Source organism: Trachypithecus francoisi, unplaced genomic scaffold, assembly GCF_009764315.1.
Source record: "Trachypithecus francoisi isolate TF-2019V2 unplaced genomic scaffold, Tfra_2.0 Lachesis_group0, whole genome shotgun sequence".
Classification (NCBI taxonomy): Eukaryota; Metazoa; Chordata; class Mammalia; order Primates; family Cercopithecidae; genus Trachypithecus; species Trachypithecus francoisi.
Genome location: NW_022681453.1, coordinates 141,859,782 through 141,876,659, shown reverse-complemented (window position 1 = coordinate 141,876,659; position 16,878 = coordinate 141,859,782). Strand labels below are relative to the sequence as shown.

The window sequence follows — 16,878 nt, the reverse complement described above, 5'->3', positions numbered from 1 at the left end:
GCCATGTCTATTCTCCTGCCCCCCTTCCCCAGCAGCCCTCTCAATAATAGTTCTTGCCTGCTGGAGGCCTTCACTGTTCCTGCCTTTCACTCACTGATGCTCTTCCTCACTCATGGCCTGTACTCTTGCTGAATCTCCTGTACTCACCCCTTTCTGCTCTTAGGTGTCCTCATCCCACTCCTGTTCTTTCTTTTCTTGGTCCTTATTTCTGTAATAGACTGATCTCCAGCTTTTTCAGCCAAGTGCTCCTTGGATCCCCACCCCTTGGCTTTTGGGTACCTTTCTATAATGCCATGATTCTTCTCCCACTCTGGCTATTTAACACTTTCTTCTTAATCCTTTTTATTTCCCTGCAGGATGTGATGTCTACATATCTCTAGCTACCCTGCCCATCTTGCTTTTCTCCTCCCTTCCCTGTAATCTGGGATAATCTTTCATGTTTTGCCTTATGCCTTTTATAAAGGTATTGGCAGTCAGGCAAAAGCCTCACCACCCAGACATTTTATTGCCCTTTGGTGCTTTCTGCAGTTCCAAGTATGGAAAAAGAGTACATTCTCTTGTGTTTTATTTTTTGTCAGGAGATGACCTCCAGATTGAAACAAACAAATTCATCTTAGATCAGGAACCTTTGGAAGAAGCAGAAACCTTAGCTGTGTCATCAGGATGTCCTGCGACAAGTGTTTCTGAGGGAATTGGGCTCAGAGAATCTTTTCAACAGAAGAGCAGGCAAAAGGATCAATGTGAAAACCCCATACAAGTAACAGTTAAAAAAGAAGAGACCAATTTCAGTCACAGGACAGGAAAAGACTCTGAAGTATCAGGAAGTAATAGTCTTGACTTAAAACATGTTACATATTTGAGAGTTTCTGGAAGAAAGGAATCCCTTAAACATGGCTGTGGCAAACACTTCAGAATGAGTTCACACCACTGTGACTACAAGAAATATGGGAAGGGGCTCAGACACATGATTGGCAGCTTCAGCCTACATCAGAGAATTCATACTGGACTGAAAGGGAATAAAAAGGACGTATGTGGAAAAGACTTCAGCCTTAGCTCTCATCACCAGCACGGGCAGAGTCTTCACACGGTGGGAGTGTCATTTAAGTGCAGTGACTGTGGAAGGACTTTCAGTCATAGCTCCCATCTTGCATATCATCAGAGACTTCACACTCAAGAGAAAGCATTTAAATGTAGGGTGTGTGGGAAAGCCTTCCGGTGGAGTTCCAACTGCGCACGGCATGAGAAAATTCACACTGGAGTGAAGCCCTATAAATGCGATTTATGTGAGAAAGCTTTCCGACGTCTGTCAGCCTACCGTCTGCACCGAGAAACCCATGCTAAGAAGAAATTTCTTGAATTGAATCAGTACAGGGCAGCTCTCACCTACGGCTCAGGGTTTGATCATCATTTGGGAGACCAAAGTGGGGAGAAACTCTTTGACTGCAGCCAGTGCAGGAAATCCTTCCACTGTAAGTCATATGTTCTTGAACATCAAAGGATTCACACCCAGGAGAAGCCCTATAAATGTACCAAATGCAGGAAAACCTTTAGGTGGAGATCAAACTTTACTCGTCATATGAGGTTGCATGAGGAGGAAAAATTCTACAAACAAGATGAATGTCATGAGGGCTTCAGGCAGTCTCCTGACTGCAGTCAGCCCCAGGGTGCCCCCGCTGTGGAGAAAACATTTTTGTGTCAGCAGTGTGGGAAAACTTTTACTAGAAAGAAAACTCTCGTTGACCACCAGAGAATTCACACAGGTGAGAAACCATACCATTGTAGCGATTGTGGGAAGGACTTTGCCTATAGGTCAGCCTTTATTGTTCATAAGAAGAAGCATGCCATGAAAAGAAAACCTGAGGGCGGGGCATCTTTTAGTCAGGACAGAGGGTTCCAGGTTCCTCAGAGCAGTCACTCCAGGGAGGAGCCCTACAAATGCAGCCAGTGTGGCAAGGCCTTCCGCAATCACTCCTTCCTCCTCATCCATCAGAGAGTTCACACTGGAGAGAAGCCGTATAAGTGTAGGGAGTGTGGGAAAGCCTTCAGATGGAGTTCTAATCTCTACCGACATCAGAGGATTCACTCTCTTCAAAAACAGTATGATTGCCGTGAAAGTGAAAAGACTCCAAATGTGGAGCCGAAAATCCTCACTGGTGAGAAACGTTTTTGGTGTCAAGAATGTGGGAAAACCTTTACACGTAAAAGAACCCTTTTAGATCATAAGGGAATACACAGTGGAGAGAAGCGCTATAAATGTAATCTGTGTGGGAAATCTTACGATAGAAACTATCGCCTTGTTAACCATCAGAGGATCCACTCTACAGAGAGACCTTTCAAATGTCAGTGGTGTGGGAAAGAGTTCATTGGGAGACATACCCTTTCCAGTCACCAGAGGAAACACACCAGAGCAGCACAGGCTGAACGTAGCCCACCTGCGCGGTCTTCCTCTCAGGACACAAAGTTGAGATTACAGAAGCTAAAACCAAGTGAGGAGATGCCCCTTGAAGACTGCAAAGAAGCTTGCAACCAGAGCTCCAGGCTCACTGGACTCCAGGACATAACCGTTGGGAAAAAGTGCCACAAATGCAGCATATGTGGGAAAACTTTCAACAAGAGTTCACAACTCATTAGCCACAAGAGATTTCATACTCGAGAGAGGCCGTTCAAATGCACCAAGTGTGGGAAGACCTTCAGGTGGTCTTCGAACCTGGCTCGGCATATGAAAAACCATATTAGAGATTAGCCTGGGACCTGACAGTGACAGTGGGGGTGGGTTCTCAGTCCCCTGCTGGAGAACCCTTAATCATAGGCAGTGTGGAGAAACCTTCACTAAGGGCCCAGCCCTTTCTATTTTGGAAGCTAGTGACAGAATCCCAAGGATGTAAAAGCTCGGGGAGTCCCCAGTCTGCCTGCTGGGGCCAGGGAGGCCATAGGCCAGGCCATGTGAGCATCATGGGTCATGATGTGACGCTGGGAACCTCAGCAGCATGTTCTTTGGAGCCCTTCTGGAGACTTGGGCTTCTAGGAGTGGCCTTTGCACCATAGCCTGCAGCTCGCCCAGTCAGGTCTCCTTCCACAACTCTTGAGGAGAGGAATGACTGCCCTTTACAGTTGGACAAAATATCTGTGGCATCATGGGCTATGGCTGCTGGAAAGGGGCCAGTGGGATCCTAGATTTATCTTCAAGTTTGGCCTGTGGCCATGCCTATTCTGTTGACTTTAAAAGCAGCAGCATCAAGAATGCTTTGTCTTCCCAAATGCCCCCTGGGGAGTTCTGGCTGGGGCTTCAGTCTTCTTGGCTGGCTTTTGGATATCTGCTAGGGTGTTAGAGAGGTCTCAGCGGCAGGTGGAGGAGAGCAGGATGCTGGACTCAAGCGCTTGGCTTGTGGAGCTCTACCAGTACCCTGTTGCCATCCCCATCCCACAGGCCTACATAGGCGGCAGCATCCATCTGTTTAACAGAAATGTGCTGAGCACTCCCATATACCAGGCACTGGTTTGTTTGCCAGAGACCTAGCAGGGACCAGAACAGATGAAAACCCTGCCATCTTGGATCTTTACAGATGACAAACAAATGGGATATGCAGTATTCTGGATGGTGATGTGTGTAGTGGACAAAGTGGATCAGAGAAGAGTGAGAGGGAGTGCTGGATTGGGAGATCAATTGTGATTTTAGATAGTCTGGTCAGGGAGGGCCTCAACTGAGAAAGTGAAATTTGAGCAAAGACCCGAAGGAGGCCAGGGAGGTAGCAGGTAACTCTCTAGGGAGAGTTGCGGGCAGAGGAGATTGGGTCTTGTCTGGTGTCCTCAGGATAGCAAGGAAGCCCCTGGGGTGGAGTGCAGGGAGCCAGCTGGAAGGGGAGGAGAGGGGCCAGGGAGGCCATAGGCCAGGCCATGTGAGCATCATGGGTCATTATGGGGGCTTGAGCTGCCTCGGAGGCAGGGAGCTTTTGGACAGTTTTGAGTTGAGGAGTGATGTGGTTTGAATCTGAATTACATTTTATAAGGGTTAACCACAGATGCAAGGACTCAGTAAAATGGAATGGGTGAAAGGCTTCTCATGTGGTTACCCTTGCTGCCAGTTCCCGTAGATCAGACTCCTCCCCACTCCGTTTATGAATTTTCTATAGGATCCTCGGCCTCAGCAGATGTAAATGCTTACCATTGTTGTGTTCACGTCTCTAGCCCCTGCATACTGCAGGCCCCTCTCACCTTCACATACCCCTCTCACCTTCACATACACCTTTCCATGTATGAGATCTGGTGCTAGCAATCAGATTCAACCCGAAGGAACAAGTGCATGTGCCTGCCGCTCTCAGGAGAAAAGGCGGCCTGTTCTGGAAGGAGCTCCTTCACTGGCCTACCCACTTGTGTTGAAGCAAAAAGCAAGAATCAATTACTTAAAGGCAAAGGAGTGCTATTGCTAAAGCCTGTGAGCAATCATTGCTTCTGATTATTGAAGAGGTCAGATTGTAAATGAAAGGATAAAATGTCTTAATAGTAGAGCAGTGTCCCCGACTGTAGGGGCCCATTCACGGAGCTGGTCATTTCTTGAAATGAGAAGAAACCAACCTGGAAGATGTCTTTTTCAGTACAGTATGGAATAATCTTATCTGCTGTGGATTGCCATGAGCAGGTGAAAATGAAGGCTCTGATATTGTGTGGTGGTGTCACAGGATGGTGGGGGCGGGACAGAAGTCTCCTGTTGGTGTTCTGATGCCTGTTCAGCTTTGTCCTCAGGAAGGTTTGGTCATCTTGGTTCCACCATCTCTTGCCTTCCTACGGCAGCAGCTGTTCATGGCAGTGAAGATGTCCCTTCACTGTCCCAAAAATGGCACTAGAAGTGGCTGGGCAGGGACCAGAGTCATAGGAAGGGTCTTGGAGTCATCAGATCTGGGTTCCAGGCATGGTGTGCCTTTTCTTGGCAGCAATGATCTTGAGCAAGTCAGTGAACCTCTGCATCGATTTCCTTATGTGTGAAGTTAAGAGTGCTTTGCTGTGCTACCTGACTCCTGAGATTGGTGAAAGAGGGCTTGGTTTACCAAGGCTCTCCATCAGCTGGTTGACCTCTAGGACCAGGGCCTTCTCAGAGGTGCAGCTCCCATGTCAGTTGGTGTTATAACCTTGGAAATGTCCCTTTCCGATCACATTTTTAGCACCCCTTCCCCCCCCCCCACCCATCTCTGCTCCCTTTCCCGCAGGACATCTTGTAAAGTTCCCGCCCCAGTATGGGGATATTTTTAGTTTTTTTTTTTTTTTGAAACAGTGTTGTCCAGGATGGAGTGCAGTGGCAGGATCACAGCTCACTGCAGCCTTGACCTCCCAGGCTCAGGTTCCACCTGAGCCTCCCCAGTAGCTGGGACTACAGGTGCGTGCCACCATGCCAGCTAATTTTTTGTATTTTTTTGTAGAGACAAAAGTTTTATTATTATTTTTTTCCTCTGTTGCTCAGGCTGGTCTCAAACTCCTGGGCTCAAGCAATCCACCCACCTCTGCCTCTCAAAGTGCTGGGATTACAGGCATGAGCTACTGTGTCTGACCTGTCATTTTTATAGAATGAAATGTGCTTATTTTTAAACATTCTAATCAAGTTTTAAAATGTGCAAAGAATGAAGTGAAAAACAGATTTTTTTTTTTTTTTTTTTTTGAGACGGAATCTCGCTCTGTCGCCCAAGCTGGAGTGCAGTGGCGGGATCTTGGCTCACTGCAAGCTCCGCCTCCCGGGTTCACACCATTCTCCTGCCTTAGCCTCCTCAGTAGCTGGGACTATAAGCGCCCGCCACCACACACGGCTAATTTTTTGTATTTTTAGTAGAGACGGGGTTTCACTGTGTTAGTCAGGATGATCTTGATCTCCAGGATGGTCTCAATCTCCTGACGTCGTGATCCACCCGCCTCGGCCTCCCAAAATGCTGGGATTACAGGTGTGAGCCACCGTGCCTGGCCAAAAAAACAGAAATTACTTTATCCTGAAGTAAGCTCCACCTGAGATTGGGATTATGCTGATCCCGTTTGTCCAGTAACCTGAGTTTTCAAATAATTTTAGTTCTATAAGTACTATAATTATATAAATATTAATAAATTCAGATTAGCTGAAAGGAAAAAAGGTAGAAGCCTGACTGGTGCTAACTACAAAAGATTTTGGCAGAATCAGTGTTGGATTTGGCTTTCTTGTCCCTTCCCCACCCCATCCCCCCAGAGTGTTCTACCTTGTGCTGCCTCCCTTCACCTAGAGTGCCACATCCCTGTCTGTGCCAGTTCAGCTCTTCATTCTTCAAGGCCTGACCTTGTCTGATCCTTGGGCCTCTAAACCCCTGGCCCCACCTCTCTTGGTGCCTGTGTCAGGTGTTGTTTGTGTTTTTGATTATGCCCATCACCATAGCCAGACCAAGCACTCTGGAAGCCAGGGTTGGGTGCTTATTTATCTGTTTGCCATGCACAAAATTACCTCTGTTAAGGAGTCTGGAACTGAAGTTGGTTTGGCTAAGTCAGGGTTGGGGTTTTTTTTAAGGGGCTGTGGGGTGAAATGTTGACTGGAAGCCACCCACAAACACACACCTGCTGGTTAGGAACCCGGCTGTGGGTGGTTCTGAGCTGTTGGGCTTCAGTTGACAGTTTCTGATTGCCGTAAGCACCGGGTCTCATCTTACATCTCATCCTGGCCTGGAGAACATTCAGGTTCCTTCCAACCGTACCCACCTTTCCCCCACTCCCTTGGAGGAACTGAAGTTGGGGTTGAGGAGTGCCAGATGGCGGGAGTGGGTATTTGAAGGTCTTTCTGTCACCTGTTCAGTGTGGTCTGCCCCACCCCTGCTGACCAAGAGTGTCCGAAATGTGAAATAATACCATCTCACACTCATCAAGCTGGCACCTTTTTGAAAACCCAAGTGTGGGTAAGTGTGTGGAACAACGATAATTCATACTGCTTTAGGAGTGGAAATTGTGAGAAATACTATGCCAGGCAATTTGCAAAATCTTGGAAGGTTGTGTGCACTTACCCACCCAGCAACTCTACTCCTGGATGCATCCTAGAGAAGTGCCATGTGAACAGAGAAATGAGTTTAAGACTTCACTGAAGTATTGTTTAGGTAGCAAGATTGGGAAAAGCCTGCATTTCATCAGCAGAAGAGTGGATAAATAAATGGGTTGTTTTTGGTCCTTGGAAAGTGAATATGAAAGAGTTACGTCTCAACACAGATAGATGAAAAATTATGCTGAGAAAGTTGGTGAAGCTACATACAAGGTACTGTTTGTGTAAAGTTAAGCATACTGTGTATCTGTGGGCACGTTACTTCAACTTGTTTTTCGCCTTTTCTATAAAATGGGATCATAGTGGCAATCTCACAGGGTGATTGTGGGTGGGGGGTGGTCAATGAAGTAATGCATGTAAAATGCTTAGAATAGTGTCTAGCATGTAAGCATTGTGGACATATAGAAAGTGTTATTGTTTTGCACAGTAATCTATTTTCTGTGGATTCAAATAATATGAAATGAAATCATGTATTGGAATGATGTGTGCAAGTCACCATTCTGCCTTCCTAAGGCAGGAGACCTAATGGATTTGGGGAGGGTACATGGGGGCTTCAGTTGTGTTTTCTTTCTCTTTCTTTCTAAAAATTTATGCAGAGGCATCAAAATGTTAAGATATTAACAGGATAGTGTGGTGGGTTCTTTTTCACTGTTTGCTTAAAGTGTTTCAAAGTAAAAATATTTCTTAAGCATGGTCTCTGACATCTTATGATTTTATAGAAATCCCTGCCGGGTACATGATGTTACTTAGAGTGAGCCACGTAATCTTTCAAGGCTTCTATTTCCTCACCTGCAAAAATTGGAAGTGTCAGAGGCGTTTGAACCAGAGTGACTCCATCTTGAATAGGGACTGGGTAAAATAAGGCTGAGACGCACTGGGCTGCATTCCCAGGAGGTTAGGCATTCCAAGTCATGTGATGAGATAGGAGGTCAGCACAAGATACAGTCATAAAGACCTTGCCAGTAAAACAGCATGTGGTAAAGAAGCTGGTCAAAACCAAGATGGCAATGAAAGTGACTTCTGGTTGTCCTCACTGCTGTAATTATACTGTAATTATAATGTATTAGCATGCTAACAGATGTTCTCACCAGTACCATGACAGTTTACAAATGCCATGGCAGGCCTGGCGCAGTGGCTCACGCCTGTAATCCCAGCACTTTAGGAGGCCGAGGAGGGCAGATCATGAGGTCAGGAGATAGAGACCAGCCTGGCCAACATGGTGAAACCCTGTCACTACTGAAAAATACAAAAATTAGCTGGGCGTGGTGGCACACGCCTGTAATGCCAGCTACTCAGGAGGCTGAAGCAGGAAAATCTCTTGAACCTGGGAGTCAGAGGTTGCAGTGAGCCGAGATATGGTGCCACTGCACTCCAGCCTGGGTGACAGAGCAAGATTCTGTCTCAAAAAAAAAAAAAAATGCCATGGCAACATCAGGAAGTTACCCTATGTGGTCTAAAAAGGAAAGGAACCCTCAGTTGTGGTAATTGCTCACACCTTTCCCAGAAAACTTATGAATAATATACCCCTTGTTTAGCATATAATCAATAAATAACCATAAAAATAGGCAACCAGAAGCCCTTGGGGCTACTCTGCCTATGGAGTAGCCATTCTTTATTTCTTTACTTTCTTAATATTAACTACTTTGACTTTGTGGACTTGCCCGAATTCTTTTCTTGAGCAAGGTCCAAGAACTCTCTCTTGGGGACTGGATCACGACCGCTTTCTGGTAACAGGAGCGATACAAATGGCTGTTAGTAAAGGAATGCTTAAGTAACTCTAGTACCATCTATGATGGAATACCAGGCCACAGTTTTTTTGAAAATGAGAACGTTCTCTATATACTGACACACAATCACCAAAACATGCACTTTATAGGAAATTATAAGCTCTTTCTTGCCTAAATCTCCTTAATTTTGCTTAATAAGTAACAAGTGAAGCCAGAAGCTATAAACTCGTAATTTTAATGAAGAAATGGGATCCGGAGAATGGAGATGCTTTTCAGTCATTCTGCTTTATTAGATGAGGAAAAGGAGAGTAAATATTTGTATGCCAGCTACCACACCTTTTAAAGTTAATGCTAACCCTGCTAAGAACAGCAAGGAGATTTTTTATCAGCCAGGTTTTAGTTGCCGGAAACCACACCAGTTATTTTAGCAGAGAACTTATAAAGAAGTGTATATATTTAAGTAGCTAAAAAGGCAAGAAGAAAATGGCAAGGTGTCTTGGAGGTAGCAACTGCTAAGCAGGCGCCACCCCAGGACTGGGGGAGCTGGAATAGAGTCTCCCCATGTTTGATGTTTCTCTGCTAACAGCTTTCAAGCTCTTCCCCTTTAATTTGCCCGGATCTGGACAAGCTGATAAGAAAGCCCAGGCACTTCCTCTTTGCGCCAGAGGGGAAGTTCAAACTGTGCAAACCCTGACTGTCACAAATGCACCGAGCTTTCATAACCATAATAAAAACCAGAGCCACTTGCCCCTCCTTTCACTGAAGCCCAACTGACTGGCGTGGGTGCCCTCTTTGCTTTCCTTAGAAAGCCTCATGTGAATAGTAAACGTTTTCGTAATCTCTTGGTGTCTGCAGTGTCATCAGTTTCAACATCCCAACCAGTTTTGAGTGATGGTAGTTTGTTGATCCCACCTCATATGGAGCTAAGTGCAAAGCAGGAACAAAGAGACTTGGCTAGAATTGTTGAAAGGTAGGAGATTGTAAGAGGGGCCTTGTGGAGCTGAACTCAGATCTATAGAGGAGGGGTGGACTGCTGTGCTGACATAGTGTCTGTGCTCAGGGAAGGGTTCTGTGGCCTTTGGATCCATGCTTCTGTGGAGAGGTCCCAGCTACTAATGCCGGGGCAGGGAGTAGAAGGGAGGGTCACAATGAAACTTCGAATGTTAGTTAACCACCTTTTGCCTGAAGAACATGTAATGGCCTTCCCTGAGGCATATGTCTTCCAAAAGTCTGCTGACATTGCTCAGGACCTATGCCCACCATTTTTTGCGTTTTGCCTTTTTTTTTTTTTTTTTTTTTGAGACAAGCTGTCACTCTCTCACCCGGGCTGGAGTGCAGTGGCACGGTCTCAGCTCACTGCAACCTCCACTTTCCCAGGCTCAAGCGATTCTCCAGCCTCAGCCTTCTGACTAGCGGGGACTACAAGCGTGCACCACCACGCCCAGCTAATTTTTGTATTTTTGTAGAGACAAGGTTTGGTCATGTTACCCAGGCTGGTCTTGAACTCCTGGTCTCAAGTGACCCACCTGCCTCAGCTTCCCAAAGGGCTGGGATTACAGGTGTGAGCCACCATGCCTGGACTCCTTTAAAAAAAAATTATTTTTTGACTGGGCACGATGGCTCACGCCTGTAATCCCAGCACTTTGGGAGGCCAAGGTGGGTGGATCACGAGGTCAAGAGATCGAGACCATCCTGGCTAATGAGGTGAAGCCCCATCTCTGCTAAAAATACAAAAAATTAGCCAGGCGTGGTGGCAGGCTCCTGTAATCCCAGCTACTCGGAAGACTGAGGCAGGAGAATGGCTGAACCCGGGAGGCAGAGGTTGCAGTGAGCCGAGATTGCCCCACTGCACTCCAGCCTGGGCGACAGAGCGAGACTCTGTCTCAAAAAAATATATAATAATTTTTAATTTTTTGTGGAGTTAGGGTCTCCCTATGTTGCCCAGGCTGGTCTTAAACTTCCGACCTCAGGGGATCCTACCACCTCAGCCTCCCAAGATGGTGGGATTACAAGTGTGAGTCACTGCTTCCAGCCCCTTTTTTGCTTTTAAACCTAGAGCAAACTACAACTTGATTCGTGTTCAGTACCAGTAAGGCCTTAAAGAGTGAAGTGCAGGCTGGGCACGGTGGCTTACGCCTGTAATCCCAACACTTGGGGAGGCCGAGGTGGGCAGATCACGAGTTCAGGAGATTGAGACCAGCCAGCCTGGCCAATATGGTGAAACCCCGTCTCTATTAAAAATACAAAAATTAGCCAGGTGTGGTGGTGCGTGCCTGTAATCCTAGCTACTGGGGAGGCTGAGGCAGGAGTATCACTTGAACCCACGAGGTGGAAGTTGCAGTGAGCCAAGATCCCAAACTGCACTCCAGCCTGGGCGACATAGTGAGACTCTGTCTCAATAAAAAAAGAGAAGTGCAGAATGTGACTGAGGAGGTACAATACTCTCCAAATTGCATAATTTTGCCAATTTTTACAGAAACCTGGGGTATCTGTAGAGATAGTGTCAGAAGCATTGGAATGAGAGCAACTCCGTGTTGAATAGGGGCTAGGTAAAAGTGTCAGAGGTGTTTGAACCAGAGCGACTCCATTTTGAGTGAAGGCTAGGAAAATGAGGCTGAGACTTGCTGGCCTGCATTCTCAGAAAGTTAGGCATTCGTAGCCTCTAGGATTGAATTGGGACCCCTTTCCTGTAACATATTTCTGGTGACCACAGAAGGGACTATAGTGCAGAAACCCTGACCCCAAGGGCTACCTTTGCGTAAGCGTTGGGGTCCTATAACATATTTCTGGCAAACCACAGAAAGGATGATACCGAAGAAATCTCCCCAACCCCAAGGAAATAGACTGTAGCACTGATTGGACGATTTTGGCTAAGTGATGGGGTACCCGAGTAAAGAATGAGATTGGGTTAGAGGCCCAACTTAGAGGGGAGTTAGAGTTTCTCCTAAGACAGAGTGGGTTAGAGGCCCCTCTTAATAAAAGGAAAGGACACTTGACTGACCTCAGGTTAGAGGTTACTCCATCCTACTCTGTCCGTGGAGTAGCTGTCCTTTCACCACTTGACTTTCTTAATAAACTTGCTTTTGCTTTGCACTGCAGACCCACCCTGAATCCTTTCTTGCACAAGATCCAAGAACTCTCTCTTAGGGTCTGGATCGGGACCCCTTTCCTGTAACAAAATGAGGCTGAGACCTGCTGGGCTGCATTCCCAGACGGTTAAGGCATTCTAAGTCACAGGATGAGATAGGAGATTGGCACGAGATCCAGGCCATAAAGACCTTGCTGATAAAACAGGTTGCAGTAAAGAAGCCAGCTAAAACCCACCAAAACCAAGACAGTGATGAGAATGACTTCTGGTTATCCTCACTGCTACCCTCCCACCAGTGCCATGACAGTTTATAGATGCCATGGCAACATCAGGAAGTTACCCTATATGGCCTAGAGAGGGGAGGCATGAATAATCCACCCCTTGTTTAGCATATCATCAAACCATAAAAATGGACAACCAGCAGCCCTCGGGGCTGCTCTATGGAGTAGCCATTCTTTTATTCCTTTACTTTCTTAATAAACTTGCTTTCTCTTTATGGACTCGCCCTGAATTCTTTCTTGTGCAAGATCCAAGAACCCTCTCTTGGGGTCTGGATCGGGAGCCTTTTTCGGTAACAAGGGTGCAGGATCATCATGGAAGGAATATAAAGTCAGATCAAGCTAAATTCTTTGATACGGGATAATTAAGCAGAGATTTGTGGTTCATTGTTTTAACTTGAGAAGCTGAGAATGGCTCTCTACGTTTGCTTGTGAGTTGTTGAGATACGGACCCACTATAATCCCAGCTTGGGAGGCTGAGGTGGGAGGATTGCTTGAGGCCAGGAGTTTGAGACTGGCTTGGGCAATATAGTGAGAACTTGTCTCCAAAAGAAAAAAAAAAAAATACGGGTCCAGACATAACCTGCACTAACTGAGTTGAAATGCCAGAACTTCCTTGGTATACTGTAGAGGAAGATAATGTAAATGCTTAGGGAGATAAAAATGCTTGAGTGTATTTATCATATAAATACCTGCTCACCCACCCAGGGAGGGTCCAGAGGACACTCCTTTCGTTAAGACCGTGAGAAATAAATTCATGTAGAGAGTGACAGATGTTCTACACAGGCCACATTACAGTGGGAAATGCTCCCTGAAGTGCAGTGGGGCTGATGGAATCCTGAGGAGGCAGGGACCATAAGGTAACACTTAGTCACCAGAAACCCGATTGGTGTGGTGACTGCCATGGACAGTGCAGCCAAAGCAGGACCCTGAATGGTGTCACCCACAGAGATCTGTGATGTTGGTCTGTTGATCATAGTGTCCTGAGAACTGAAATGGATGGGCTGGCTGCCTACTAAAGTTTTACTCGATCCCAATAAGTAGGAAAGCTCCAGGTCTGGTGAATAGAGAAGTCTGACCCAAATTACCAACACAGAGTTATAATCCCTCAATCAATTCCAAGTCTTGATCTAGTTCACAGACCCACAGCTTCTTGAATAAAGGATAGGCCTGGTCCCTTCGAAGCAGGACCCTGCTGCACTGACAATAATTTATTCTTTCCATTTTCCTAGGCCTCCCCAAAGGCACCCAAGGCCATTTATCAGAGTGATTGTGCATTGAGAAGGACAAATAATTAGACTTTTCTGGGATAACCAGCCTCTAGTTCTGAACTAGCAGTAATTACAGGAGACTCAAAATGCCACCATGGTTCCTCAGAGTATGAGTGTATGGAGGTCAGGTGATCAATCGACTTTTTGGCTCAGATTCATCTCACAGTATATCTGGTAGATTCCTGAACCCATCCTATGGTTATTTCCGTGGTTCTAGAATGCATAATTAGAATAGACATAGTCAACAATGGGCAGAATCCCACATTGGTTCCCTGATCCATACAGTAAAAGTAATTCTGGTAGAAAAGGCCAAGTAGAAGCCACTAGAGCTGCCTCATTCACAAAAATAGTAAAGCAAACTAATACCACATTCCTGGAGAGATTGTTGAGATTAGTGCCACCATCAAAGACTTGGGCATATATCCCTGCTTAGCTCACCTACTCAGCCTGTGCAGAAGACAGATGGATCTTGGAGAATGACAAGTGGATTAATTGTAAACTTAATTGAGTAGTGACTCCAAGTGCAGGTGCTGTTTCCACATGTGGTTTCAGTGCTGAGCAAATGACACATCTGGCAACTGGTTTGAAGTTGTTACTGAGCCAGGCCCAGGTGTGTTCTGTTCTCACACAGTAAATCAATCACTGTGACATGGGTTTTGCAAAAGAGAGAAGAATTATTCACAAGGCTGTCCAGTGAGGAGATGGGAGAATGGCTATCAAATCCACCTCCCCAAAGATGAGGCTTAGAGAGATTTATAGGTTAGAGAAGTAGGGTGGTCTAAGGCATGGGGAAAGGTAATTGGCAGTGGGGAAAAATGCAGTCATAATTGGGGTTCATAGGACATATGTACAGAAAATGGTGGCATTAACATGATCTGAGGGTGGAGTTTTTGGCCCTCTGATATCAAAAGACCACCTCTTGGGCATGTGTACAGGCCCGGTTGAAGGGTTGGCAGTCTCAACCAGTTTGAACTGGACAGGAACTGCCCCAAGTTCCTGAAAAATAACTCAAGTGATTGTTATGGTGACTTACAAATGTTATCTGTAAGGTAGCATGTGAAAGTTGAGTTACAGTGTTCAATAGCATAGCCTTCAGCTGTCGTGGCCTTCAGCTTCACAGGGGAAAAAATAACAAAGAGCAGGCAACCAAAAGCAAGCAGGGCAGGCGAAGTGTGGCACACCCGATCCGATTATCCCCTTGGCTGCCCAGTTACCCATCTGGTGAATGTTTCTTTCTCTATAGCTGTGAGTAAAGACCATCAAGAACAGTTTGCTTTCAGCTAGATACACCTTCACCACCCTTTCTCAAGGCTACCTCAACTCTGCAGCCCAGCTCATGATCTAGTTCATAACTACCAGGTCCTTTGAGAACCTTTTCACCCTCAGGATGTCACATTGGTCCATTATATTGATGACATTATGGTCACTGGACCTGGTGTGCAGGAAGTAGCAACTACTGCAGACATGTTGGGAAACATAATAGGACTCAGTGTGGGAAATAAACCCAAAACATGGCTAAGGGCAAATAATGTTTCCAAAACTTTTCTTTCTCTCTTTTTTTTCTTTTTTGAGACAGAGTCTTGCTCTGTAGCCTGAGCTGGAGTGGAGGCCATCTTGGCTCACTGCAACCTCCACCTCCTGGATACAAGTGAAGCGCCTTCCTCAGCCTCATGGGACTACAGGTGCACGCCACCACGCCCGGCTAATTTTTTTTTTTTTTTTGTAAAGGCAGAGTTTCACCATGTTAGCCAGGCTGGTCTTGAACTCTTGACCTCAAGTGATCCGCCCACCTCAGCCTCCCAAAGTGCTGGGATTACCAAAAGTGAGCCACCGAGCTAGGCCTCTTTCTTTCTCTTTCCGACAGTTACGTTCTATATGTTTAAAGAGGACACAAGAGGCAATTTCATATGTGATTTTCTGGATCACTTGATAATTCTACATTTAACATTTTGGGGAAATGCCAAGCTGTTTTCCAAAGGGGCTGCCTGAGAGTCTCAGTTCTAGTTCTCAGCCCTCAGCAGCCATTCCTTTCCTCAGTGGGGGCCTCAGTGCTGCCTTCCAAAGTCCAGGGCTGCCTTGAGACCTGCTCAGGACGGGTTATTTTGCCAGGTCTAGTGCATGATGTTCAGGATCATTCAGAATTTCAAGACCTTGACTGCAGAGCAAGATAGCAGGTGGAGGCCATTCTAAGTGTGGGGCCCCGCAGGGCTGCCCAGGCTGCCTGCCTGTGAAGCCAGCCCTGCCTGATGGAGATGCTTTTGCCATGGTGAGAGGGAAATGAGCTGATGGTTCTCTACTTTCCCACTCTCTCTCTCCAGGTCCGGCTCTAAGGGCAGAAGCCAGAACTTGTTCCCTGAAGCTTCTCCAATCTCCCTCCCTGGGCATTTCTCTCATAACGCCACCAGACCCCCCCAGGAATGGCCTGACATGGGTTCTGGAAATAGAACATGGGTTCTCAGAATGGCTCTCTCAGACTTCATTGAGTTATCTGACCTATTTCCTTTCCTCAACAAAATGTCTACATCCTCAATCTCCTCTTCTGTCTCAGCAGGAAAGATGAACGATGAGGCTTAGGCCAGGCGCGATGGCTCATGCCTGTAATCCCAACACTTTGGGAGGCTGAGGTGGGCGGATCACCTGAGATCGGGAGTTTGAGACCAGTCTGAACATGGTGAAATCCCGTCTCTACTGAAAATGTAAAAATTGGCCGGCACCTGTAACCTCAGCTACTGGGGAGGCTGAGACAGGAGAATCGCTTGAACCTGGGAGGCGGAGGTTGTGGTGAGCCGAGATAGCGCCACTGCACTCCAACCTGGGCAACAGAGCAGAAAAAAAAAGAACGATGATGCTTAGCAGTCCAGGAAGCTTTGGGTGGTGAGAGATGGAGAGTATCTCCTTCCCGTGGTACCTCAGTTTCCCAGTTCCTTGTTAGGATGTTGCAGAGCTGGCCTGCAGAGGTCTTCTGTTATTTCCGTGGTTCTAGAATGCATAATTAGAATAGACATCCTGTGCTTCCTACATTTCCGCCTGAAATGAACCTACTGTGAGGATGAATCCATGAGCAGGATTTTAATGAAAAGGAAGCGGACAGAACACGATGCTGCTCTGCCAGCTGGTTCCCTGTTGGGTTCCGCCATCCAGGGATGTAAGAGGGAAGCTGGGATGTTGGAGGACTGGAGTGTGAGGGTAAATTTTAGGTGTCAACTTGGCTGAGCCACAAGGTCCCCAGGTATTTGGTCAAACGTTATGCTGAGTGTTTCCGTGAGGTTGCTATGGATGAGATTAACGTTTAAATTTGTGGACTTTGAGGAAAGCAGATTGTTGTCTATTATGTGGGTGGGCTTCATCCAATCACCTGAAGACCTGAGGAGAACAAAAAGTCTGGCTGCCCCAGACTCTCTCAAGCAAGAGAGAATTCTTCCACAGACGGCCTTCGGAGTTCATGCACACCATCCGCTAGTCCTGCTCCACAGCAGGCGCCACT

At 46.5% G+C, this 16,878-nt stretch overlaps 1 protein-coding gene across 4 annotated transcripts in view; it reads left to right on the top strand.

The window, feature by feature from the left end:
• Nucleotides 1–2,914, top strand: part of ZNF445 (zinc finger protein 445) — a 30,542-nt gene extending 27,628 nt beyond the window's left edge. For all 4 annotated transcript variants that reach the window (XM_033212273.1, XM_033212271.1, XM_033212272.1 and 1 more), the window contains one exon: nt 579–2,914. In XM_033212273.1, the coding sequence (XP_033068164.1) occupies nt 579–2,743 (2,165 nt within the window). In that variant the 3' untranslated portion in view covers nt 2,744–2,914. The remainder of the gene's footprint in view (nt 1–578) is intronic.
• The last annotated feature ends 13,964 nt before the right edge of the window (nt 2,915–16,878 follow it).